Here is a 27,506-nt window from a genome sequence, read left to right as displayed (position 1 = left end):
GCGGCTCGACTCCGAGATCCTCCCGGGTGACCGAACTCCTCACCCTATCTCTAAGGGAGCGTCCAGCCACCCTGCGGAGGAAACTCATCTCGGCCGCTTGTATCCGCAATCTTGTCCTTTCGGTCACTACCCAAAGTTCATGACCATAAGTGAGTGTAGGGGCGTAGATTGACCGGTAAATCGAGAGCTTCGCCTTTCGACTCAGCTCCCTCTTCACCACGACGGTCCAGTACATCGACCGCATTACTGCGGACGCTGCACCGATCCGTCTGTCAATCTCACGCTCCATTGTTCCCTCACTCGTGAACAAGATCCAGAGATACTTGAACTCCTCCACCTGAGGCAGGACTTCTCCACCCACCCGGAGAAGGCATGCCACCCTTTTCCGATGGAGAACCATGGCCTCGGTCTTGGAGGTGCTGATTCTCATCCCTGCCGCGTCGCACTCGGCCGCAAACCGCCCCAGCACATGCTGAAGGTCCCGGCCTGATGAAGCCAACAGGACAACATCATCTGCAAAAAGCAGAGATGAAATCCTGAGGTCCCCAAACCGGATCCCCTCTGGCCCCTGGCTGCGCCTAGAAATCCTGTCCATAAAAATTATGAACAGGACCGGTGACAAAGGGCAGCCCTGCCGGAGTCCAACATGCACTGGGAACAAGTCTGACCTACTGCCGGCAATGCGAACCAAACTCCTGCTCCGATCATACAGAGACCGGACAGCCCTTAGTAGAGGGCCCCGGACTCCATACACACTCAGCACCCCCCACAGAATGGCACGAGGGACACGGTCAAATGCCTTCTCCAGATCCACAAAACACATGTAGACTGGTTGGGCAAATTCCCATGAACCCTCGAGCACCCTGCGGAGGGTGTAGAGCTGGTCCAGTGTTCCACGACCGGGACGAAAACCGCATTGTTCCTCCTGAATCCGAGGTTCGACTATCGGCCGTATTCTCCTCTCCAGTACCCTGGCGTAGACTTTCCCGGGGAGGCTGAGAAGTGTGATCCCCCTGTAGTTGGAACACACTCTCCGGTCCCCCTTTTTAAACAGAGGGACCACCACCCCGGTTTGCCACTCCAGCGGTACTGTCCCCTTCCTCCATGCAATGTCGCAGAGGAGTGTCAACCAAGACAGCCCTACGACATCCAGAGACTTGAGGTACTCAGGGCGAATCTCATCCACCCCCGGTGCCCTGCCACCGAGGAGCTTACGAACCACCTCGGTGACCTCGGCTTGGGTGATGGATGAGCACGCCTCCGAGCCCCTCTATCGAATAGGTCTTTTGTTCAATTCAATTAAATTTTATTTATATAGCGGGATGTCAGCAGGTATCCAACAGACAGGTGGAAGCAAACATGTCAGTTTTTGTTTTTTACTGTGATCGTACTAAATCGTGTTTAAAAGTCAGCGTATGTTAGGTCAAAATGTTTTTTTTTTTGTTAAAAAAAAGTTAAATTAAAAAAATGTGGGAGAAACACGGAGCACCCGGAGAAAACCCACACAACGCAGAGGGCACATTCACTAGCAGTCAAAAGTATGTCCAAACCTTTAACTGCTACTGTCTGTGAAAACTAAACCTCAGGCGCTGCCCTTTGACCTGTTACCGCACGCTGTTCTTATTCCTGATTTTTTGTATTTGTCACTTATGTTTATTTTGGTGTGACCCTCTCACTCACTCACTCATCTTCTTCCGCTTTATCCGTTCCCGGGTTCGCGGGGGCAGCAGCCTCAGCAGGGATGCACAGACTTCCCTCACCCCAGACACTTCCTCCAGCTCTTCCGGGGGGAGTCCGAGGCGTTCCCAGGCCAGCCGAGAGACATAGTCTCTCCAGCGTGTCCTGGGTCTTCCCCGGGGTCTCCTCCCGGTGGGACATGCCTGGAACACCTCCCTAGGGAGGAGGGACATGCCTGGAACACCTCCCTAGGGAGGAGGGACATGCCCGGAACACCTCCCTAGGGAGGCGTCCAGGAGGATCCGGTACAGATGCCCAAGCCACCTCAGCTGACTCCTCTCAATGTGAAGGAGCAGCGGCTCGACTCCGAGCTCCTCCCGGGTGATCGAACTCCTCAACCTATCTCTAAGGGAGCGTCCAGCCACCCTGCGGAGGAAACTCATCTCGGCCGCTTGTATCCGCGATCTTGTCCTTTCGGTCACTACCCAAAGTTCGTGACCATAGGTGAGGGTAGGTGCGTAGATTGACCGGTAAATCGAGAGCTTCGCCTTTCGACTCAGCTCCCTCTTCACCACGACGGTCCGGTACATCGACCGCATTACTGCGGACGCTGCACCGATCCGTCTGTCAATCTCACGCTCCATTGTTCCCTCACTCGTGAACAAGATCCCGAGATACTTGAACTCCTCCACCTGAGGCAGGACTTCTCCACCCACCCGGAGAAAGCACGCCACCCTTTCCCGATGGAGAACCATGGCCTCGGTCTTGGAGGTGCTGATTCTCATCCCTTGGTGTGACCCATTTTTTTTAATTGCCTCCACAGAGAAGTGTTTTACAATTTGTGGGGGTTCCCATCAGAAACAAAGGCCCCTCTGACTGTGAGACCTCAGGTTGAACAGCCAAGTCCTCTTTTGGAGTAACATCCTGTGGTTGAGGGAGCTCTTCAACGGCCTCGCAGTGGTTTCCAATCTCATTGATCACTAATCTCTTCCGTTACCTCCTTGAAGGCGTCTGTGATGGTGCTTCTTCATTTGTTGAAATACCTCCTCTGGTTTGGAGACCATGTCTGCATCAATGGGGGCCACCAGATCAGAGACCCCATCTGGTTCTGAAGCCTCCGTTTCTGCAACTGGGTCAGTTCATCAGTTCTTGTGCTTCTTCTGTGAACTTCTGAACCAAAGTCCTCATCTTAGATACATCTAGGTTGAGCTTGTTCACCTTCAAATTTAGACTCTCTATCACGTAATTCTTTAGTCTTAGTTTGGAGGTGAGTTCAAACACACGACGCTTTGCTTGTTGTAACTCCATTGTCAAGTTTTTCATGTAATCAAAGGATGACGAACTGTTTTCTGACTGGATGGATTGTTGCAAATCTGCAATCAAGTGTTTGCAGTCCCTGACCTCCTGTTGATAAGTGCGTCTGAGGTTGACTTCATCGTTCAAAGTATTTGTCAAATCTTGAATTTCTTCGCAGTATGTTTCACAGTATTTCAGTGCTTCAAGTTTCTGTTCTCTTTCCTTAACCAGAAGAAGACTATATTTTTGCAGCCCGTTTTTCATAATCTGCAACTGATTTTTCAGGTATTCAATATCATCGGACTCTGATGGGGTGAAATTGTCCTGAAATTCCTCCTCATTTCCATAATTGGGTGACAGAGCTTGTAGTACCTCATCCTCATTTTCCTCCACCCTCATCAGTTCTTGTGCTTTTTCTTGGCCACAGAACCTCTGTATATGATCGAACGACTGAGATAACTCCAGGGTGAACTGTTTCATCGTAAAATCAAGACTTTGTATCAACTCGTTCTTTTCTCTTAGTTTGGAGGTGAGTTCAAACACACGATGCTTCGCTTGACGTAACTCCACTGTCAAGTTTTTCATGTCATCGAAGGATGACATGTTGTTTTCTGCACATCCGGACTTCACCTCTCCGCCTGTCTTGATGGACTGTTGCAAATCTGCAATCATGTCTTTGCAGGCCCTGAGCTCCTGTTCATAGGTGCATCTGAGTTTGGTTACATCACTCAAAGTATTTTTCAACTGTTGTAGATTATCCCAGTGTGTTTTGCAGTTTTCCACTGCTTCAGATCTCTCGTTTTTTTCCTGAATTAGAAGATTCTTCTTTTTTTCCAGCCTGTTTCTCATGACATGAAACTGTTGTTTCAGGTAACGAACCTCCAGATTTATCGAGGGGGTTAAGTTGTCTTGGGATTCTTCCTGATTTGCATGACTCCTGCAGTCGATCCCTTCAACTTTATTTTTTAAATCGAACTCTTCCATCATGTCTCCCCAAAGAAGTTTAGGTGGAGATCTGTCGCCTAGATGTTCAACTTTATTTTTTAAATCGAACTCTTCCATCATGTCTCCCCAAAGAAGTTTAGGTGGAGATCTTTCGCCTAGATGTTCAACTTTATTTTTTAAATCGAACTCTTCCATCATGTCTCCCCAAAGAAGTTTAGGTGGAGATGTGTTGCCTAGATGTTCCTCTTGTGGTTGAGGGGCCTCTTCAATAATCTCACACTGTTTATTGTTTGAAGGGATTTCTTCTTTCTTACTCCTGGAGTCGATCCCTTCAACTTTATTTTTTAAATCGAACTCTTCCATCATGTCTCCCCAAAGAAGTTTAGGTGGAGATGTGTTGCATAGATGTTCCTCTTGTGGTTGAGGGGCCTCTTCATTAATCTCAATCTGTTTATTGTTTGAAGGGATTTCTCCTTTCTTCTCGCAAATGTTCTCCATTTTTTCCTCAAAGACCGGCTCATCGCCCCATTCTAGTTCTGAACTCTCAGTTTTTTCAACAGGATTGTCCGGATCCTCTTGAATCGTGTCCAGAATAACATTCAGTGACTCCAGAACTTCAGTGAGGGCATCGAGTCGGGGGTCTGAGAAGTCCTCTGGTTTGGAGACCTTTTCAGAAGGAAAATCCTCAGTTTGAACGGAGGAGTCGATGGTTAAAACAGTCGTCACTTCTTGTGCTTTTTCTTTGGCAGAGAACTCCTGTACACAAGCATTCAGCTCAGATAGCTGTATGTTTTGCTCTTGCACCTTAAAATCCAAACTTTCTATCAACTCGTCCTTTTCTTTCAGTTTGGAGTTAAGTTCAAGAATATTGCTGTCCTTCTCTACTAACTCCATTCTCAAGTTTTTCAACTCAGATACCTGTTCGTTGAGCTCTTGCACCTTAAAATCCAAACTTTCTATCAACTTGTCCTTTTCTCTCAGTTTGGAGTGAAGTCCAAGAATATTGCTGTCCTTCTCTACTAACCCCATTCTCAAGTTTTTTAACTCATCAGTGATCAATTTGTTTACCTTTGCGTAACGGGACTCTTCCTCTTTGTGTGCCTTGGAAGTGTCTTGGAAATCTGCAATAATGCGTTTGCAGTCATTAAGCTCCTGTTCATAGGTGCACCTGAGTTTGGTTTCATTTTTCAGAGTATCTTTCAGTTTTTGAAACTCTGCCTGTAATGTTTGGCAGAATTTCCTTCCTTCTTCGTTATTATTCCTTTCATTATTTAGAAGAAAATTATATTTCTGCAGCCTGCCTACCAGAGTCTGCAACTGGTCTCTCAGGTAGAGAATCTCCCTTTGTGATGAATTATTTGTATCGGTCATTGTTTTGTTGGATTTAATCACTTTGTTGTTGTGAAAATAGATACGTTTTTAAGTTAGCGCCGTGCTAAAGGTCTCCAATGTAAACAAGTGTAATGCTTTCTTGGAATAATGCCTTTTAGTTGACTTTGTATCAGCGAATCTGTACTGTCATGAAACTGTACCGGATCCTATGCAATTCTTCTAATAAATTCTTCAATCAATCAATCAATCAATGCTATAGTAGATCAGCTATATGTTGTTCGCAGGAGGTGTTAAAGTGTTCTGAAGAAGCAAGCAGGTCAGAAAGTTCTAAATAAGCTCTGCTCGCTGACGTCAATGCCCCGTGACGTCATCATATTCCATGAGGTCCCATGACTCGGAATCATGCTCGGAATGCGCATGACGTCAGAGCCACTTCACAACGGGTTACTTTTTTTTTTTTTAATTTAACATTTGTAAAAAAGTACAATGATTACAAATCTTCACATTATGCAATTTCAAGTTGAATTATAACATATAAAAAGTATTAATCAAATTAAAAAAAAACAAAACAAAAAGCACAACACATAACCAGCCGCGTTAAATCGACGCAGAGCCTACGGCGTAGGGGACGCGGCGACGCTGAACGTACGGTGCGCGTCGCCGCGTAACCTACGCCGTAGGCTCTGCGTTGGTGTAACGCGGACCATAAATCAGCCTTTACTTCCACTGAGTGGCAGCGTAAACTTTCAGTTTGAGCAACTGGAAAACATCTAAAATGGGAAACAGCTGTTGTGGGATCGACTGTACTCATAGATTTAGCAAGAAATCGGAGTTATCGTTTTACAGACTGCCGAAAAATAAGCTTTAAGAGAGAAAATCTGCAAAAACAACTGGATTCCAGGCACCAAAACGTGTATTTGCAGTTCCCATTTTGTATCAGGTAATGTTGGATTCAATCATAAAATTCGGTGCCTCGTTACTTTAATTTCGCCAACAAATCCTGCCTTGAAGTAGGACCAAGCGTCAAGACTTTAGTATGTCTCCAAACTAGTACGGAGGTGCTAATGCATGCTTTTATCTCATGTCGTTTGGATTATTGTAACGTTCTGCTCTCTGGTCTTCCCAAAAAAGAACATTTATAGCCAGTACTCGAGTTGTAAAAGAAAATCAGGGGGGATGGTGGATTTTATCATATGGGGACAGATAATTTGTGCTGATTACAAATAATATAATATAGGCTATTACAAATAATAGCACTGACCAAAACACCTGCAGAAATACTGCAGGAATGACATAGCAGCAGTTAAATGCAGCCTTCTGTAAGCTTTAAATATCCACTGGGCTTACATCAAATACATCAAAACACAACAATAAAAAACAGTTTTCTGAACTTATCAATATGCCTCTGTCCTTCACAGGATAAGTAAAATGGATCACTGCAAAAACTCAAAATCTTAAGAATATTTGTCTTATTTCTAGTTAAAATGTCTCATTTTAGTAAAAAAAAATCTCATTACACTTAAAACAAGACTCATCACTGGAAAAAACAACAATTTTCACCTGTTTCAAGTAGATTTTCGCTTGAAATAAGTAGAAAAATCTGCCAGTGGAACAAGATTTTTTTGCTTGTCATGAGAAGATAAATCATGTCCCACTGGCAGATTTTCCTACTTATTTCAAGTGAAAATTTACCTGAAACAGGTGAAAATTGATTTCACCAGCGCAGGCGCCAAAAAAAAGGGACATCCCCAAAACTTCTAAAATGCACAGAAATGTGTTTATTTTATATGAAAAAAACAAAATGCTTTGATTTAAAGTTTAAAGTGCTTTAATAGCATTGAACTTGCATGACTGTACAGACAGAACCATACCAGCAACTGAACTACTATGTTATGTATGTCCACATCAGCCCAGATGTAGAATATAGCTACAGGTGAAGGTCGGAACATTAGAATATGGTGTAAAAGTTAATTTATTTCAATAATTCAACTTAAAATGTGAAAATACATATGTAGTCTCATTGCATGCAAAGCAAGATATGTCGGCCGTACCCAGATAAAATATTCAAATTATTTGAGATTTTTTTTTATTTGGGGTTTTCATAAACTGTGAGCCATGATCATCAACATTATAACAAATAAAGGCTTGAAATATCTCACTTTGAATGTAGTGGGAAATAATTTATTTGTTTCAACTTTAGTTGAATTTACTACGAATGAAGTTTTGCAATATGTTCCAATTTTCCAACCTTCACCTGTAGATTATGACATCAATAAATAAGACCATAATAAATGTCCTGTATCGAACCATCTCAAGCTCAGGGGATGTTTCAGGTATGAAGAACTGTGCAACAGATGCCTGGCTCCTCTGGGATGTTACATTACGTGAAATACAGAATAAACTGCGTTCCGTATTGGTTCAATACAGAAAGCAACTTTTATAATTTTCTATGCTCACCCCTATTTTTATTGGATCTTACTACTCTGTTTTATATACATTTTTAGTTTATCCTGTTTTATTATCTCATTGTTTTATTTCAATGTTATATTTCAATGTTTTAGTCGTTATTTATGGTCTATTTTAGACATTCAACGGCAGATTGAGTCGTTTCTGTCTCAGAGCGATGATGATGATGATGATGATGATGATGATGAGGATGCTGTTTTGTGTTTCTCCCCCAGTGGTGTGTAACAGGCACTGTGAGAACGGGGGGGAGTGTGTTTCTCCTGACGTCTGCAGATGCAAACCCGGCTGGTACGGACCGACGTGTAACTCAGGTGCAGACCAACGCCACCGCCGCAGCATTCCTGCTGTTCTGCTTGAACTTGTTGCTGCAGAGCTTTTGCAACACTTTGATTTTCTGATGCAATTTTTAGATTTTCTGTAAGCCGGATTTGTATTTTTTTTGTAACCGCAGCTCTCTGTAACCCCGTCTGCCTGAACGGAGGGACATGCGTGAAGTCCAACGTCTGCGCCTGTCCCGCTGGCTTCTACGGCTCTCAGTGTCAAATCGGTAACACTGATCAATAAATACACCAACATGCTGCTCTGCTCTCAGATCATCGGCTGCTGCTTGTGTTTCCACCATCAATCCAAATCATATTAGATACGAAGCTGCTTAAATTGGCTTTTAGCTGATTTCTTTTAGTCTTTCTTGTATACCCTTGTTTTAACTAGCTGTTGTTGTTTTAACCCTGGTCTTGTGATTTTAAGTTGTTCTGAATCAGAATCAGAAAAAGGTTTATTGCCAAGGAATCTGTTGTGGTGATTGGTGCAATACAATACAAATATAAAATATAGAAGCAAATATATAAGAGAGAAAATGTATAAGCAAAAATGTACAATATGAGGTTTTTAAATTGCCGGATATGAGTCTGTGCAAAAGTGACTTAGGATGTGCTTTAATGTAACGTATAGGTCAGGATTGGAATCTTTACATTAATGTAACGTAGAGCTTCTTATGCTTGTTTTAGCATGTCTTGCTTTTTAGACCTACTTTTAGGCTTTTTAAACTCTTTTAGTGTGTATTTAGCCTATCTTATCCTGCTTTCTTGTAGCTTTTAGCTCCAGTGTTTCCTCATGGGGAGCCTCCATGCTAAGTTTTACGTTTTATGTAAAGTGCTTTGTGTTGCATTGTTTATTTGCATGAAAAGCGCTATACAAATAAAGATTGATTTGACTTGATTTGATCAAAAACAGTTTTTTTGCATCTGCCAATTCTCACATGTAAATGCTGTGTTTCAGCCGTCTGCAGCCCCCCCTGCAAGAACGGAGGCCAGTGCATGAGAAACAACGTGTGTTCCTGCCCCGAAGGCTACACGGGGAAAAGGTGCCAGAAGAGTGAGTGAAATCACAGCCTTTATACGGTGAGGGGGAGCGAGAAAAAGGAACATTTGATGCAAATGCAAACTTGTTCCAGGTGTGTGCGAGCCAACGTGCATGAATGGAGGCAAGTGTGTGGGACCCAACGCGTGCTCCTGCGCGTCGGGGTGGCGGGGGATGAGGTGCAACATACGTAAGTGATCCAACACTTTATTCACACTCATAAATTACACAGCCGGTAATGAAATATCCACAAGGTTTCAGCACAAATCATGTATTTAATCGGGACTGACGTCTAAGTCGGGGTAAAGCCAGATCAGGCTGCAGGAGGGAAACACACATTTACCTCCCCACAAAAGCATCGTTGAATGTTTTCCTTTAGTTTTTTTCGACTGATCAATACTGATATACTGATCAACTTATCATTGGTCCAGTAAAAGCAAAAAAAAAACAGCTTTAGTCTGCCTCAACCATAAACGTGTGAAAGAGAGACTGTTAAAAGTCTTTAAGCCTTTAAGAATATAATTATTTATTAAACTTTAGTGGGTAAACTTCACCCACGGGAGTCCAGTTCTGTGAACGAGGTCCATAAACAAGCGTTCCTGCTCGGTTCATTGATGGCCACAACAAAGGTGCGTTAGGATGATTCAGAGCCTGTTACTAAGCAACAACATCTCTCGTTTCATCTCAGGACGTGATCATGAACCTGGTCACCTGTTCAGGTAAAATATTTATTGTGAGTTTCAATAAAAAAGGGGGGTTTATTGAGTCTACTGTGATGAAGCAGCTCCTCCGTTAGTGTCAGAAGTTTCCACTGTTCAGTCTTTTCACTACATTCAAAGGTTTTGTGCTAATCAGGGTTGTGAAACAGTCCTTAAAGACTAATGGGGACCCAAATAACAATAAAAAACCTTTTGAACTGAACAACCATTTTAGTGCAGCGGGTCACCAAGAACGTCAGTATGATGGTTCTTGGTGGAACCCCACTTGTGCATCCTCCTTGCAGCAACTCACGAGTCAAGCACAACATCTAACTATAGTTTGTTTGTTTTTCTTTAAATAATGCCACACTCGGCACTGGGATGCAAAGCTTCCTCAGTCAGTCTCCAACGACTCATTTAAAAACTCTACAAATGTTCTGCAAAGGAGACTGCACCTCAGTCCGTCAGTCACTGATGATTACACAATTACTTCCACAATTTAGTCCAATTAATGTCCATGCAAAAGCCCGGGTGCAACAATCAAGGAGTCCTTGACCTCCAATGCAAGTTCTGATAGTAATTTCACAAGTTTTTTTTTAGTTTTTTTTTAATACTTTTTATTTTGTCTCTTTCAAGTTACAAAGAAAGGAAAGACAGAAAAAAATAATAAAAATAAAAAATGATAGTAACAATCATAACATAACTTCCTGGGGGAGATGTAATATTTTGCCATTCTTTTCTTTCCCTTCTTTAAGGGCATGGCTGGGATTTGACCTTAAATGTAGACCATTTTTGCCACTTTTGAGCAAAATCCCTTCCTCTAATTCTCAAACAAAAAGTCAATTTTTCCATGCCGTATATTTCTTCAACAATGTCGAGCCATTGTCTCAGTCCTGGGGGGTCGCTTCTCATCCAGAGTCTTGTCAGGGTCTTCTTAGCAGCAACAGTCAATATTTTGAAGAGGTAAATGTCTCTCTTTTCAATTACTTCAACAGGCATAAGTCCCAGATATACAGTCCTTGGGTCTTTAGGTTTTCTCAGATTTAGAATTTCCTCCATTGTTTGGATAACATTATGCCAGAATAATAATTTCACATATTTTAAGTACATATTCATCCTTAACCTGTTCATCCCGACTGGCTGGCCGTTGTTTTTGTTCATGCATCTCTAACTGCTCATATTTCAGCCGTCTGTCTGCAGAAGTGTAGGAATGGTGGTGAGTGTCTGGGGCCGAACACCTGCCACTGCCCGGCCGGATGGGAGGGCCTTCAGTGTCAAACACGTGAGTCGGATCAATCGGATTATAGTTGTTACAGAGATTTACTTTGAACCGAGGCTTTTACCGCTGCTGCCATGTCCTCTAACCCAGTGGTCCCCAACCCCCGGCCCACGGCCCGGTACCGGGCCGTGGGTCATTTGGTACCAGGCCGCACAGAAAGAAAAAATAATTTCTGTATCATCCCCGACTGATGATGGATGACTCTCAAACTGATGGTTCACAATGTTTTTATTCCTATGATGTAAATACACTGCAAACACACCATAAGAGCTATAAAGGAATAAAATAAAATAGAGTTAGTCTTTCTACATTCATATAAGTTTCATTTAACTTAAATACAGACCGACACAGCTGCTCGGTCGGTAATAACAGCTACCGTTAACCGCAATACATGAGTAACTATGGCAACCAAACTCAAGCTGTACATAAATACGGCATAAAATTTGCAAAGAAAACAAATCCTTATCATCATGTGCTTTTTGTGTCAGTTGGGCACCACTTTAGCATTCCTGACAGTCGTTTAGTCTTTCAGACACACTTTCTACTGCCGTTAAACTTTAAGTCCGAAGCGCCGGATGTTTACAAGGCGAGACGCCTTCAAAATAAAAGCACTGAATATCGGTCTCCTTAATATATAACAAATAGAATAAAAGCCTGGCTTTAAATAATGTTAATGAAAAAACAAACATAAAAACACATTTATAGAAATACTCATATTAAAGGTAATTTACAATTTCCATTATTTCATTTTTTTGAAAATGATGTTTTATTATTATATTTATTATTATTATTATTATTATTATTATTATTATTATTATTATTATTATTATTACCGTATTATTTTTATTATTATTACTATAGAGAAAATACCACAGTTTTTTAATAATAATAATAATAATAATAATAATAATAATAATAAATAACTTTATTTATCCGTTAGGAACTTCATTTTAATGCCGTTTTTAATGCCGATCTTGTCATTTTATTTAGTTTTTATCAGCTACACCTTTAGATTGAGCTGTGAAAATATTGTCAGACATTAAACCGGTCCGCGGTTCAGAAAAGGTTGGGGACCACTGCTCTAACCCGGCTCTTCTCCTCAGCTGTGTGCACACAGCGGTGCCTGAACGGAGGGAGGTGCGTGCTGCCCGGCCACTGCCACTGCCGGAGGGGCTACAAGGGCCTCACCTGCGCAGTCAAGGTGAGAGCTGGAGAGGTTTAAATGACACCCCTCACCCTGGAAATGCTCCAGGCTAACTTTCTGTTTGCTCTCTGCAGGCATCGCGAGCATGAGAGGGAGAGAATAAAAGACGGGACGACTAACGGAGGCACGAGGCGAGAGGAGAGAAGATGAAACTGTTTGGTGTGTGTGAGTGTGAGATGTGGAGACGACCCGTGTTTGTATGTGTGCACGCCTGAACTCTTGACGGAGGGATCGGCGTTTTGCGCTTGGTATGTCGTCTCAGTGTATCACTACCTCAAGGCTCACAGAAACACATCTGGTCAAGGCATCAGCGGAGCTTCATAGCGATATCATGGCCGCCCGGAGCGGAAACCTGTCTGTAATTCTTCTAGCCGGGTAATTTTTTGCACCTGAGACGGGCTTTTGCAAGTTTTTAACTATTGAAGATTGTTATCAGGAGCTTCTAACTATATCACACAACTCTTTTGCATCCTCAAAAGTCAGCATGACCTAAATTGCAGGTTAATGTTAGCGTTAAGTCTTATGGGACATTGGCCCCTCGCTGACACACGAGTGGCCCCCGGTGAGGCTGATGCAGTACCAGAGTGCCAGGAAGTAATGTTCCCCGTCTTATTAAACTCGCAGATGGATTAAAAAGTGGAGACTCGTCGACCCTTGACTGACGTAAATAGGAAACCTGTTGGTGGCGTTTAATGTTTTGTGGAGTTTGTTGGCGAGTCGCAAATCGCCAAATCAATGTATGAAACAACATTTACTTACCGCTGTCACTCGCTGTCGCTCAAGTCCGGCACACGATGAATTAAGAGGCAGGAGCCGGCTGTTGATTAACTGTAACATATTTGAGTTTCGGCATAAACGTGTCTGTCAGGAGTCGGTCGCATGCTGTGTATCTTATCTGTGGCGAGAAAAATAAATGTAAAATTGGAAAGGAGTTATCTTGTCTATGCTTGTTTTTCTTCTGCTTTTCTTCTTTTTTTTTTTTTTAATACATATACACACCTACATGTGTGTGTGTGTGTGTGTGTGTGTGTATATATATATATATATATATATATATATAGATATATAGATATATATATATATCTCAAAGCGCTGAACAAATCCTCGGCTTCTTTGTGATACTGTGCATGTGGCCCCTGGAAAATCATATATCTGCGAGATCTATCACTTATTATAGCCTAATTTAACTTTTATGTACCAAATATGCCGTTTTTTCTTAGGGTAAATATAAACCCCTTTTTTTGTTTTGTTTTTAGAAGGTAGACATCAATAACCAGCCATGTTTGTACAACTGTTTTTTTTTTCTCATCTTTGGATTGTATCTGAATCCCGCCCCTTCCTCTCCCTCTCCAACTGCCTCACGCCTCCATCTCCTCCTCCGTCTCCTCCACACTGGATGACGGCGACGCGTTCATGGTTTGGATTCCTGGCAGGAGTCTCCAGAGGCTTGAATACATCCAGACTTTTGCTGCCAGGATCCTGACGAGGTCACGTCACACCCAGTTTCCTCAACCTTAACCGGCTTCCGGTTCGGCTCAAAAACTCTTCAATAACTGCTTCCACTTTCTGTCTGTTTCTAAACAGAGACTGTTATGACAAAGATGAAGATGTGTTATTTTGTTTAATAATGTTATGAATAACTGCTGCCACCTTCACCTTCACAGAAATGATTAATATTATGATATACTGTCATTTTTATATATATATATATAAAAATAATATCAGTTATACAAATGTATTGCATATGAACCTCAAAGCAAAAACTGTGTGTATGTATGTATGTATATATATACATATATACCTGATCTGGCTTGTTTTTTATTGTTATTCATTTAAACTGACACCCAGAATAGTGTTAAGTACTGTCTATTATTAATAGTGATGTCAAATAATAGTGGCATTAAGGATTTCTTTTAAACTCCAGATACTTTGTGGAAGTTATGTATGACAAAAAAAAAACAAAGAACTGCTTTTTTTCTTCCAGTTTGTGAAAAGACTGTGTTAATACTTGATATTCATTGTTTAAATTTTATTAAAAATGCGACACCTGCATTTACATAAAAAGAAATGACAATAGAAACAGGTTGGATGGTTATGTAAAAAAAAAAAGACATGTCATAGTATAAAACACACTGAGCTAGTGAAAAGTAACAACACGAGCCCCACTAGTGTAACTTCTGCCTCTCCTCACAGTGGGCTCCGGAGAAGGGGGGGCGGCAGCGGCATTTGTTGGGGGAAATGCACTTCCCTCCGTTCAGGCAGGGCTGACTGCACACGGCTACAGCAGAAACGGGGACAGACAAAGAAACAAAGGTGTTACTTATCTGTAAAACCCAGAGAAAAGGAGGGGGCCTGTGAAGAGCTTGTGAATTATGACACCATAAATCCTGCAGCTGGTCACAGAGGTGTCACATCTGGGACCAGACTGAGCTGGAAACTATTCTCTCCGAGAGGTTAACAGGCAAACGCATGATCAATATTGATTTTAGCCAGTAGAGGATAAGGAGGACAGACAAAAGAAGACTTGCTGGTGTTGTATGTTACAGTGGATGGACACATGCATGATGTTTGGTAGCAGCGTGAACTGACCCGTGTGGCAAGCACCACCCAGCCATCCCTCCGGACAGCTGCAGATTCCTGGAGCCACGCAAAGCCCCCCGTTCCTGCAGCCTTGGGGGCAGATTGCTGTACAGGAGGAAAAAAGAGGACTATTGTCAGCCTGGCAGAAACTGGGGCTTTAGCCAGATGTTGCACATATTTACTACAGGTTGAAAAAGAGTGTCCGTTTTTATGAAGATGTGCTCATTCTCTGCCCCATCAGGACTTAAATGATGGATGAATGAAATTTAAAGATCACAGCTGTTCAGCTTATCTTTACCACCCCTCAACATCCTGTATTAACTTATTGTTTCCTGGCTGAGAAGCCACACAAATGCTTCACTCTTCCCATTTAGCCAAACATGGTCCTCATGTTGGTTAAAATGAAAACATGGAAAACACGTGCTAAATTTTTAATCATGCAGGTGATCGCATGTGGCTTTTGTGTCATTTGGCTCACCAGCAGATTAAAAGATATATATATACACAGGACTGTCTCAGAGCATTTTAATATTGTGATAAAGTTCTTTATTTTCTGTAATGCAATTAAAAAATGGCAGCTTAAGATTAAGATTCCCAGAATATTCTAATTTTTTGAGATAGGATATTTGAGTTTTCTTAAGCTGTAAGCCATGATCAGCAATATTAATATAATAAAAGGCTTGCAATATTTCAGTTGATTGGTTATGAATCCAGAATGTATGAAATTTCTGTTTTTGTAATTGCATTACAGAAAATCACAATACTCTAATTTTCTGAGACAGTCCTGTATGTACACAGTACAGACCAAAGGTTTGGACACACCATCTCATTCAAACAAATGGGGAAGTGTGTCCAAACTTTTGGTCTGTACTGTGTGTGTGTATGTATATATATATATATATATATATATATATATATATATATATATATGCCTAAAATGCCACAACTGCCTTGTTTTGGATCGCTTTATGTTAACTTGTGGAACAAATCCACATATCAGTCATGTTCTCTAAACCTCAGTTCACGTTCACTGAGCGTGGGACACAACGCTCACGGAGCGTAAAGGTTTCAGAAACACCATCTGCTGAAAAGCTCCATCTGAGAGAGCAGCTTGCTCCGTATGGCGGCTTTTGCGTCTGGTGTTAACCGTGACATTGGATCCGGCCATGAACGCACCGTCCTGGCATTTTGATCCGGTCCAGCTTGAAGAGCAGATGCACTTGGCTACTCCATTAACGGCGATGCATTCTCCTCCGTTCCAACATCCGCCATCACACGTCACTGCAAAGAGAAACACCACAGCTGTTACCAGGCTTTTCTATCTGACTTTACTTCATGCAGTTTAACTTTGAACTGTTATATACAATGTAGAGTTTTGTCATTTTAGTCTGCATGTGGATTATTTGGGGTATCAACCTTTAGGAATATTACAACAGGCTGGCACTTTTGAAGTTTGTCTGATTTAAATAAAATAAAATAATATGGAACTGGAACTAAGTATGTACTGTACTTAAGCCACTCATGCATTCAACATGAATGTTTGGAAAATAAGTCAAGACAAAAAATACAGCAGAATTAACATTTCCTCCAAATAAACCCACTGACCTTTGTGACAATATCTTCCTCCAAATCCAGGAGGACATCTGCATTTTCCAGGACGAAGACACTGTCCTCCATTTTTACATTTGGGATAACAGTTGGCTGCAGGAACACACGATTTTGTATTTTAGACAGCTGTTTTTTTATTTTATTTAACCTTTATTTCACCAGGAAACGAAACTCATTGAGATTAAAAATCTCTTTTACAAGAGGGTCCTGGCCAAGACAGGCAGCAACACAGTAACATGATTCCGACATATGACACGACACATAACAAAACAAAGATGTAATTTACGACTGTTATTAATTAGATTAGATTGTCCTTTATTACTCCCTCAATGGGGAAATTCTCTTTGTGCAGCAGTAGTACACTCAACACACACACATGCATGGAAAGGGTAAAAAAAAGTAAAAAAAAATGTATATATATAATTACAAAATATAAACAATATAAACATTGGAATAAAAATAAAAGTAGTGCAGTAGGGGGAAAAAAAGAAAAACAGTGCAAAAAAAAGCAGGCACGATGTTTACGAGGTATTTTATTAATAATAAAAATAACAATTGACAATTATAATGTAGTAATAATTTAGGCAAATAAGTTGTTATATGCATTTAAAATAATGCCTCACTTAGCTATGTTAGGTTTTAGAAAGACATTTGATTTTTTTCTTTTTTTAAGTGTTTTTTATAAAAGACTGAATCTTTACAGTAGACTGATTTATGGTTCCGCGTTACACCAACGCGTAGCCTACGCCGTAACCTACGCCGTATGCTCTGCGTCGATTTAACGCAGAGCCATAATTCAGGCTTTAAAAAAGTATTTGTTGCTCTAGATAATCAACATATACATGTCTTCTATAATATATTGGAAAGCAACACAAGTACACATGAGAATAAACCTGTAACCCACCGTATCTGCAGGTCTCCCCCTCGTAGCCCTTCAGGCAGAAACAGGTGTTGTTGCGGATGCAGATCCCCGCGTGTTCGCACGGCGGGTCGCAGCTCGCCCTGGGGTCGAACACGAACCCCACCGCGACTCCGCGGGGCGCGTCCGAGCCGCCGGAGCAGAGGCCCAGCAGGGCGGCCACAGAGGCCAGGAGGAACAGCGCTGGTCCGGCTACACTCATGGCTGCTTGTGTTTAGTCTCCCAGCTGGGGAGGAGATGGGGATGAGGAGGAAAGTTCCCACGGAGGCTGCCAGAGGCGAGTAGGGGGCGGGGCCAGGAGTGGGGGCGGGGCCAGGAGCGAGCAGGGGGCGGGGTCAAGCGCGAGGGGCGGGGCAATGAGCGATGCGGGGGCATGGATCTATAATAATAACTGGATCGGACGTCAAAAATGGCCGCCCATTCATTTCAATGCATTCTGCTCAGCCAGCGCATAAGCCGAAAAAATCTCTGACTTCCGGGTTTACTTCCGCATACAGCGGCCCATAGAGCATGCGCAGTTGAGTCACCTCCCATGATGCTCTGGGGCCTCCCATCATGCCCCGGGGCAATGCCGCGAATATTAATATAATATGTATTAATATAATATATTAATTAATGTATATTATTACATGTATAGCATTACATATATTATTAATGTATTAATATAATATAATTATATAATATATATTAATATAAAACATCCGTGGAATGCACGGACACGGCTGTGACGTCAGCCGTGACGTCACGCCCAGAAAGAGACTTTTCTTTTACTTTTCTGGCCGTTATAAAACATTTTTGACGGATATAAAGTCCATGACTTAAAAATATAGAATACAAAGATTAGTAATTGCCGGTGATTACAGCTGGAGGTGTCCTGTGAACAGTTTTAGAGGCTTCTCTTTTACTATTGCGGTCTATGGGAAAAAAGCTTTCTGGGCCGCATGGGATTTTTGGTTGCAGTACCGCGGTTGGCCACTGGAAAAAATCGGCGCGCCTTCTGACTGCCAGACCCGGGGGCTGTGCGGGGGCGGGAGCGAGCAGGGGCGGGGCCAGGAGTGAGCAGGGGGCGGGGCCACGAGGAGGGGCGGGGCCAGGAAGAGCAGGGGCGTGGCTATTGGGATGACAAGCCGGCGGGGCCACGCCCACTGGATGTCAATCAAAGTTAGCAGCGGCTACCAGCTCAGTTACACCAGTTTCAGTTGATATACTTGAGATATATGTATGTGTATTAGGGGTGTAACGGTACACACAAGTCACGGTTCGGTACGTACCTCGGTTTAGGGGTCACGGTTCGGTACGGGTTCGGTACAACGGGAAAAAAAATACAAAAAGTCCCAAAGACGAGTTTTTTCTTCCTTTATTTTGATCACAGCATTTGAAAGTTAAAGTTTGTTCAATTGGCTACAAAACAAAAAAGCATCTCTTTTTAAAGTGTAAAATAAATAGAATAAAACATTTAACTTGTGCATTAGTGTTTTTAATTTTACCACGGACTGGTTTATGTGAGCGCGGGATGGGACATTGTAACGAGGCTCGAGCACTTTTAATAAATACTTGAACCCGGGCTCCTCTACTGCATATGGGTGCATAGATTTTTAAATGTACACGCCAATTGCTTCGGTAATGTCTTTGGCCCTGTCTGCTTTCACATCTAGACGCTGCTTAAAAGCAGCGGGGATGAGTTGTTGGGCAGCTGTTTTGTTTTTCCTACCGCCGGTGATGGGCATATCGGGGTGATGTGTTTCCACTGATGTATCGCACAGGAACCGTGGGTGCTTCGGGGAGATGGCAGAGCTCCCACGGGGAGGGCCGAGCAGGCGAGCCCCCATGTCAACAATCACTGATTGGCTAAAGCAGTTTTCACACAGGGCGCACAGCGGCAGCCGCCGCCGGCTTTGCCATTCATTGTGTATGTGATGCCTCGGCGCTAGAGCGCAGGGTCTGCCGCCAGCTTTGCGCGCCGTGCGCCCTGTTGCGCGCCGCCGACCTCGGCAAAAACATAATTCGGCGCCTATGCTCCTGATTTAAACGAAGCAGGCGGCTCCCCTAGCTCTATTTCTACACTTGACATGCGACTTTCTTCTTCAGTTTGTTGCATCTGTTTGTTGTATCTTCTTCTTCTTCGTCTTCTTCTTTTTCCGTAATGGCGGTTGCTGGTATTTTTTAGGTGCATTACTGCCACCTTGGGACTGACTCAGACATTGATTGATTTTTTTTTTTTTTTTAACTCAGTCAGAAGTATTCGCCGTATGACTGCGTGCACCGAACCGTGACGCCCGTACCGTGACGGGACGGGACGAATACAAATACCGTTACACCCCTAATATATATCATTCATCGGCATCACAGTCTCGGAAGACCATCGATTTCTTGTGTCTGGAGGAGGTTAGATCTTCTTCACGCAGCTTCTCCTGTGGCTGGTGAGTCCAATTCGCGAGAGGCAGACACGGCGCAGGCGTCGCAGGTGTGGGCTGGATCCGGTGCTGGTGTGGGCATGATGGCTTTCTGCTTCCTCAACTTCCTTTTTGTTTCTCGGTGTAGAGCCAGGGCGGTTTTGTGGGTCTGCAGTCCATTTCGTAAAGCTTGTTTCCATTTCTTACGGTCCTGGGCGACGTCTTCCCACGTGGCTGGATTGATGTTGAAGGATTTGAGGTCGTGCTTACAGACATCCTTGTATCGGAGCAGTGGCCTACTTGCCTCTTCCCTGACTCTAGCTCTGCATACAGAGTGTCTTTTGGCATGCGGCCATCGTCCATGCGACGGACGCCAGCGGAGACGCCGTTGTTTCAGCAGGGAGAGCATGGTGGGGAGCTGTGCTCTCTCCAGGATTGCGCTGGCTGTGACCCTGTCCTGCCAGGTGACTCCCAGTATACTGTACGTCTCAGACAATGCAGATGGTATGAGTTTAGCCTCCTGCCATGGTGTGCATAGGGAGTCCAGGCTTCACTGCCATACATGAGTGTACTGTCAACACAGGCTCTACTTGTACCTTTGTATGAATGGTGAGCCTGCTGTTCTCCCATACTGATGTTAATTTCCCAAAAGTGGAAGCTGCTTTCCCAATCCAACTGCTGACCTCAGCATCGAGTGAGAGATTGCTGGTAATGGTGGACCCGAGATAGGTGAAGCTACTCACTTGTATATTACGCAGTGTTGGGCAAGCTACTTGGAAAGTGTAGTGAGCTAAGCTACTCTAACATTAAACAAACTTTCTACATCAAAGCTATTACCTTCAGAAATGTAGCAGCTAAGCTACAGAAAAATGAAAGAAACTAGTGCAACTACATCCAAGCATTTTACTAAATTGAACCAACTTCGTGCCAAATCAGTGTTATCTTACTGATCAATAAACTCAGTCAAACAGACACGCAGGCAAAACAGTTTAATTCAATTGGTTATTGAAGTGAGCTGCAAAGCTGTTGTTGGGAAGTTGCTAGTAGGTTTGTTTTGGCAGACTGGAAAGTGATGGTTAGCTTTGTTGGCAATCATTGTGTTAGCTTACCTGAATGTGCGTACTTAAGTTCGTGTTCGACGTCCTGGAAGTTTAGAGCAGCTTCTTCTTGGGGTTGCACAATAAGCACCTGAACACATAATTTCTGTCTGTCGTTTCAGTTACACTCATATAGTTGTTGAGATATGGCCACGGTGACTCCGCAGTTAAATCTCCCCCGCCCGCTGACTCCACTCCAACTCCAACCGTTACATGGACCAGTGTCGTCACATCAGCATCATAAAGACATGACGTGACTGACAGCTCATGCCTCTGTGTGGTAGCACAGTTTTATTTCAGTCCGTAACAGAAATCTCCGGCTCGTTTGAGCTTCAGAAATTATTTTGGAAATGTAGCTTGTGTGGACGCTACCGCGCTAAGTGATCAATAAAAGAGCTTAACTACTGAGAAGTTACTTGATTCAGAAAACACCAACGCTACCACCAAGCTACTGACAAATGTAGTTAAACTACAAACGTCTGCTACTGTAGTGACGCTACTGCCCAACACTGATATTACGATATATTAGGATTACGGATAAGGAAGTAACAACAGGAAGCCATTGGCTGAGCTGTCAATCAGTCGTGTAAGAAATAGATTTATTGCTTGACATAAACTCTCCTGACATGGCACAAAAAAGACTGCCCACCGGACCGGCCTTCAAACAGAAACAAGTGTTGTTTCTGTAGTGAATCTTAATTCTGCCTGATACTCAACGTGGAAGCTACATGGTTGGAGCTAGGGTTTTCCTGGTACTGCATCGTGCCGTGTTTCACATGGGTGGCCTTATGTCAATCAAAGTAAGCCATGGCCACTACCTTCTTCTATCCATCAACTGCCAGGGGATTTGCGGAGTTGTCAGCAAACATTTGCAGCAGATTATTCTGTTTCAAATGTCGTTTCAGTGGCAAAATCTGAAATGACAACTCCTTTTGATAATGCTGGGTTAGCACAAGCTGCTGCTTAACAAAGCTACATAGCCGAAATAAAGACTGATGAGGAAGTGATGATACCCCGGCATTGGCTGAGCTAATCAAAAGTCCATCCCCCTAATGGAGGAGAGTTTTCCAAATCAGGTAAAATTATATAAAGCAGCACGTTTTTCAGAATAACGCAGTCTTTACATTGACAGAGGGCCTGACCAGTGGCTAGCTCGCATCACTTTTGGTACTTCACACTCAATGCCGTCTTGACGTCAGTACTGCATGTCGAGTTTGTTTTAGGTGTGAGAACTTTTGGACGGATTTGATCAGAAATAGTATTTAGCATCATAAGTTAGCAAAACCCATTTGGAATATGTACAAGGAAACTCTTCAGCAAACTTGAGGGTGATTTCACAGGGGATTCCTTCAGTTCCTCTGAGGCTATGTACACACGTAGCCGGGTATTTTTAAAACCGAATATTTCCCCCCTCCGTTCATAAAATAATTTGTATCCACATTACATCGTTTTAAAAAAAACAACCTTCCACACATAACCGAAGATCTGCGTTTTCGACCACATTCATAAGCATTCCAAACCTGTAGATCATCTGTTCTTCCGGCCTTCGGGCCTGGCTCCGCGGCGCAGCTACCCGGGAGCGGCGTCTCCTTCTCGGTAACGAGCCCGAGTCCCCCCAGGTGTACCGCCACGGAGCTGGCGCGTTAAATCGACGCAGCCCTACGCCGTAGGATACGGCGTACGGTGCGCGTCGCCGCGTACCCTACCGCGTAGGCTCTGTGTCGGTGTAACGCAGTAAACGGTGGTCAAGAGCAGAGATCATTTATTTAATAAATAGCTTGGAGAACAGATGGTGGATCATCTGTAGTTCTATAGTAAACAAAAGTCGCACGTTAGACGTCAGAGCAGATTTGTTGTTGTTTTGGCGCATAATGTGACATTTGAAAACGCAAAACTCCGGTTGTCTTCGTCTACACCAGGTCTACACGCATATAGTTTTCAAAAATCTTCACTTTGCTTGGAGTTTTTTTAAACATTCGTTTATTTGCGTTTTCATGTGGATGACAGGTCCAAACGTAAAAGAAAATATCTTCGGTTTAGCAGATACCCGGCTACGTGTGTACGGGGTCTGAGGTACATACGTTATTTTTGTTGAACATTGTGACGGCCCCAGGGCCTGCTAGGGTTTGTGCTGTGTACTGTGTTGTGTATTTGTGTGTGTTTGTCCTTAGATGGGCGAGCCAAACCTGATGAGTAATCTGGAGCACCTGGCCAGTGCTCCCACATGATTTAAGGCTGCCTGCCTAAATGCCAGGGTGTTGCCCCCTCTGCCATCACATCCTTTTCTTTGTTGTGTTGCCTTCCCTTGTTGCAACACTGACAACATGCACCTCATATTTCTCATTGCAGCCATGCACCTCCATACACCACTGATGCTGATTCTCCACACCCCATTGTAGTTATTTTTGCATTTTCCTTAAATTCGTTAATCTTAAAGGGGACCTATTATGGCATCTAATACCTATTTTAAACAGGCCTTGAATGTCTTAAAAACAAGCTTTTGAATTAGAAATTCAGCCTCTGAGCCATGTCTTTATCTTCCCAGTTTCTAACCTCCTTCTCTATGCAGCATTCTGAGTGGGCGGGGCTATGATAATGAGGCACTATGCTGATTGGCTGCCTGAATGACGCGATACACCGCTACGGAAAAATGGTTGAAGCTCCGGCCGGCGGAGTTACCGTTTACTAACACGTGTCATAACTGCATGCGATGCGAGTGAGCGTCAGCGGCAAAATCAATTCCATTGCTTTATTTTCTATTGGACTGCCCTAACTGGCCGCAGCAACACGGCGCGAAGCGACGCGATGCGGCGCGCTGTTTTGAGCTGGCCGTTTCCTGTCGCTCGCGTTGAAAGCCGGTTGAAAGTGCTGTAGGAAACAGTCATGGATGAGGAACGGCTGATCCAGTTAGTTGAAATGAGAAGTTATCTCTATGATTCCTCCTCATTTCACTACAAAAACCTCAATAAAGTGGCAGCTGCTGGAGGGAGATGGATAGAGAGCGTCCGATGTCACGCAGTGCGATGCGATAGTCGGACGCTCGCATGCAGTTACACGGTTTTATAGTTGTGGGAAGCCAGACTGGATGGATCATCCGGGCGGCTGTACAGACACTGCAGATTTTGGTTGCTTTCCTCCTTCTCTGAGTTGGCAGGCTGGGGGGAAACCACTTTATATATGTTAAAGCAAGAAAAAACTTGTTTTTCATAATAGGTCCCCTTTAAGTTCTGTGCATCTCCCTCATTTGTTGTGGCCTGCGAGCCGGTCATAACAAACAAAGAGTTTGAGCACATTGGACTTCCTGAATGACTCACTGAAGGACTCTTAGTGCCTGAAAGCTAGAGCTGAAACAAATTCACAGATTTCTTTTTTAAAATTCAAATTCCAATTTTTTTGTGGACTTTGAGCACTTCACTTTATTTGAGTAGCTAAAATCTGCTCCAGAAAGCGGGAATGCAAACTCTGAATTTTGTCTTGGTTAAACCTCAGGTGAGGATTGGAGTTTCAGCCGTCACAGAGCAGCTCCTTGAGTTGAGCAGCCTATCATCTCTGGTGGGCCACAAACTTCAGAATTAAGTTTACTGTCTTTTCTAGAGAATCCAGAATGTTCTACAGTGACTTCAACCATATTATAGATTCAGATAGATCACACAAATAGGGTAATTAGGCAAATATAGCATTAGTTATGTGAGGTACGCAGCCTCGGTCCTCTGAACTGTCTGGAACAGTTCACGATGTACATGAACAGTTAAAAACATCCTGGTTCTTTCACACTTTGCAACTGGGCCTCAGTCATGTCAGCTGCGATGACTTCCAAGTTAAATGGACGGCAACATTTGTTTCTTAAGATGCTTCTAAACACAGAAGTCTCTCCAGTTCAAAGTCCCCGGTGAAGACTCTCAGGGTGTTGTTGGGAGAGTTGATGAGGTGTTTCGGTAACATGAACCACCAGCCTGCTCTTTAGGTTGTTATGCTCCATATGGTTCATTTGTTGGGGGGAAAGGACCTTGTCCAAACAAAACACCCTGGTTCAAATCAAACCGGACACCCTTAGACAAACTAGCTCACTGTAGTGCAGCGAGGTGAAGACAAACCTTTGTCTACAAGGAAGCCGAAAAACCGCACCCCTCCGGTCCAAACTCAGCGATCCACCGACATCTGAAGGTTAAGGGTCACTCAGGCAGGGAAGACTGATGGTCTGTGAGAGGACTGAGGGGGAACATCAATCTTAAACAGGAAAAACCAGCACTAAACCCGTATTTCCCAATCCTGGCCCTTGTGCATGTTTAGACGTTTCTCTGCTCAAATGAACGGGCCATCAGCTGACACTCAGACACTGATGACACGAGGTAACGCTGTCCCAGATGTTACAAGGAGAGTGAGATGCAATTATTATCTGCTTTAACTGCTAAACATCCAAATGAACTCAACCTGGCCTTTCAGTTCTGAGCTCCACATGCTGGAAAGTGTGACTTTTTCAGAAACACTTCAAATGCACGTCGATCACAGACATGTGGAAAAGCCATTTCCTTTTGCATGAACTATGGGGTTGGAGTTTGGTCTGCTGTAATGTCAATACCACAGTCCAATCAATTGTGGATGTGGAAGTCTGCTGAAGTCCCCCCCACCCCTTCATAACCGAGAGCTCAGAGGAAAGTAACTCTACCATGCACGCTTTTTTCCTGTTGCACACAGACCATTTCACCAGTGATGTGAAGGGTTTTTACGCACATTTTTTAGGTCATGTTAAGAAGAGGAAACTAAAATTATTTAAAAAGTACTTATGTAACAATTTATAAGTCTGTTTAAATAAGTAAATCCACAGTAGTTAAGTCACACATGATGCTTAAAGATATAGATTTCCATAAGCAACAGAAGTGCAGAATAGTGACACCATGTCCATCTGATAAAAAATAAATTTCATTTCATTTCATTTCATTTTTATTTATTCCGATCATGGAAATATGCAAAGAAAAGAAACAAGCAAGTAAAAATGACAACACAATCAAAAGCATATTCCAGAACCAGAAAGGAGCAGGAAGAAGAAAATCTTATTATACTTGCCCCTCCCTCAAAACAAAATTGAACAATAATAACAGATGGTCTGCACAATTACTTAGTTAATATCACAAGAAAAGAAAAACAAGAAAATAAATTGTCTGTCTCCATACGCATATATTATATATTTAGACTATTTCATCCATACATTTCTATTTTTTCTCATTAAATTTATATTTAAACTGAATTTAAATGGTTGTATATGGGTGCAAACAGGTTTAGTTTATGTGTTTGACATGTTGTTTCTGGTTTGTTGTGACTACCATACTTTATTTTCAACCTGCACCACAGTCTTTATACTGTGTGAATACCGGTTTACCTGAGAGGCATATCTGGGACAGAACAATGAGTCTAAACATTTTAGAAACAGTTAAGCTCCATATTGCTGACATACTGTACTGCAGCCGAGCTCTGGCTGAAACCACTGACCTGGATCTCAGAGAGGAAGTCAGCTACAGTTATAATGACTACAACAGATGTGAACATACCGACACACACCGGAGACGAGCAGTGTTTTTAGCTCCAGCAGAGTGGATCTGAGCCTGAGTGGACTAAACACAAGGACACGCGGAACCGGAGAAGTGGAAACTGGATGGTTTTCTTATTTTTCTTGTAAAATTCTTTGGACTGTTCAGCCTCAAGGGATTTTTCTCTGTGAAAAATGCTTTAGTTCCTGGGTTTGCCTGTGGCCCCTAGTTGTCCATCACTCCTTGGTACATCATTGAAATTAGTCGATACAATCATTAGTACAATTAATCTGTTCCTTATTTAGACTTCAGCACTCAATTCATTTGTGAATTTCTTGCATTGTCTTCTAAAGAGAAGCTGTGAAGTTTACAATGGTTAACTGATGATTTAATAAAGTAATAAAGAAAGAAAACAATCACCTGTGGAAGGACAGGGACCTAAAAATACTGTCCAATCAAAGCCATGTGCTTTGGGGGCGTGGCTGCAGAGGCGATTGGGGTCAGAAGGAGCTTCTCTCCCTCAAAGTTTTTGGTTTTTCCTTCAAAACCTCACTGACTGGGTTTTTTTTTTACCAACATCTCCCACCAAAGCTCTTAGTTTGTTGTTGTTCTGCTGTTTCTTCATTTGTGTCTGATTTCCTTGTATGGCCTTCCCTGTCAACAGATGAATAATGTGCAGTTGCATGTAGGAACAGTAATCTACAATGAACAAGCATCCGTTTTTGCAATTGATTATATCATGTATTTTTCATGCAAAATACTAAAACATTGCAGTTTTTTGCCTCTCAGTGGTGATCCGCACTCTGGTGTTTCCATTTGGTTTCCAATTATTATTCTGTCTACAACAGTAAGTCACACTGAGTCCAACAATGAAAGAAGCAGCAGAGCTGGTTCCACAAAACAAGGTGATAATTTCAGTTCACATCATGACTGAGTGCTTTCTCCCCCACTTTCTGACATTTTATAAAGTAACCATGTAGAAAATTATCTAAATAATCATTAGTTGGAGCTCTAAAATAAAAGGTTGACATTGAACAATGACAGTTATTAATTAACTTTTCCTTTTTCAACAAAAGGTAAACTAACTAGTTATAGTTTGATATGGCTGATTACCACCCATGTTTGTAA

The 27,506-nt window shown here is 42.8% G+C and overlaps 2 protein-coding genes across 2 annotated transcripts in view; one reads left to right on the top strand and one right to left on the bottom strand.

The window, feature by feature from the left end:
• Positions 1-12,819, top strand: part of vwde (von Willebrand factor D and EGF domains) — a 56,180-nt gene extending 43,361 nt beyond the window's left edge. Inside the window, exons 24-30 of the mRNA XM_061717984.1 lie at positions 7,932-8,027; positions 8,168-8,263; positions 8,995-9,090; positions 9,170-9,265; positions 10,960-11,055; positions 12,156-12,253; positions 12,331-12,819. Coding sequence (XP_061573968.1) covers positions 7,932-8,027; positions 8,168-8,263; positions 8,995-9,090; positions 9,170-9,265; positions 10,960-11,055; positions 12,156-12,253; positions 12,331-12,345 — 593 coding nt within the window. The 3' untranslated portion in view covers positions 12,346-12,819. The remainder of the gene's footprint in view (positions 1-7,931; positions 8,028-8,167; positions 8,264-8,994; positions 9,091-9,169; positions 9,266-10,959; positions 11,056-12,155; positions 12,254-12,330) is intronic.
• A 1,451-nt stretch (positions 12,820-14,270) lies between these two features.
• seraf (Schwann cell-specific EGF-like repeat autocrine factor) lies at positions 14,271-17,607 on the bottom strand. The gene is made up of 5 exons (XM_061718559.1): positions 17,349-17,607; positions 16,442-16,537; positions 16,013-16,117; positions 14,846-14,941; positions 14,271-14,534 (listed from the first exon to the last, which is right to left on the bottom strand). The coding sequence occupies exons 1-5, from the start codon at positions 17,563-17,565 to the stop codon at positions 14,422-14,424; spliced, it is 627 nt and encodes a 208-aa protein (XP_061574543.1). The 5' UTR covers positions 17,566-17,607; the 3' UTR covers positions 14,271-14,421.
• Positions 17,608-27,506: the final 9,899 nt, after the last annotated feature.

This window comes from Cololabis saira, chromosome 3, assembly GCF_033807715.1.
Source record: "Cololabis saira isolate AMF1-May2022 chromosome 3, fColSai1.1, whole genome shotgun sequence".
In the NCBI taxonomy this organism is placed as follows: Eukaryota; Metazoa; Chordata; class Actinopteri; order Beloniformes; family Belonidae; genus Cololabis; species Cololabis saira.
Note: the sequence above shows the minus strand (reverse complement) of the source record. Positions and strands in the feature narration are given on the sequence as shown.

Bases quoted from the DNA above. Each gene is read 5' to 3' on its own strand.
- seraf (XM_061718559.1), bottom strand. From the start codon at position 17,565: ATGAGTGTAGCCGGACCAGCGCTGTTCCTCCTGGCCTCTGTGGCCGCC. The intron at 16,538-17,348 runs GTGGGTTACAGG...GTGTTCCTGCAG, and splicing joins GGGGGAGACCTGCAGATACG to CCAACTGTTATCCCAAATGT. The intron at 16,118-16,441 runs GTCAGTGGGTTT...TTCTCTTTGCAG, and splicing joins AGGAAGATATTGTCACAAAG to TGACGTGTGATGGCGGATGT.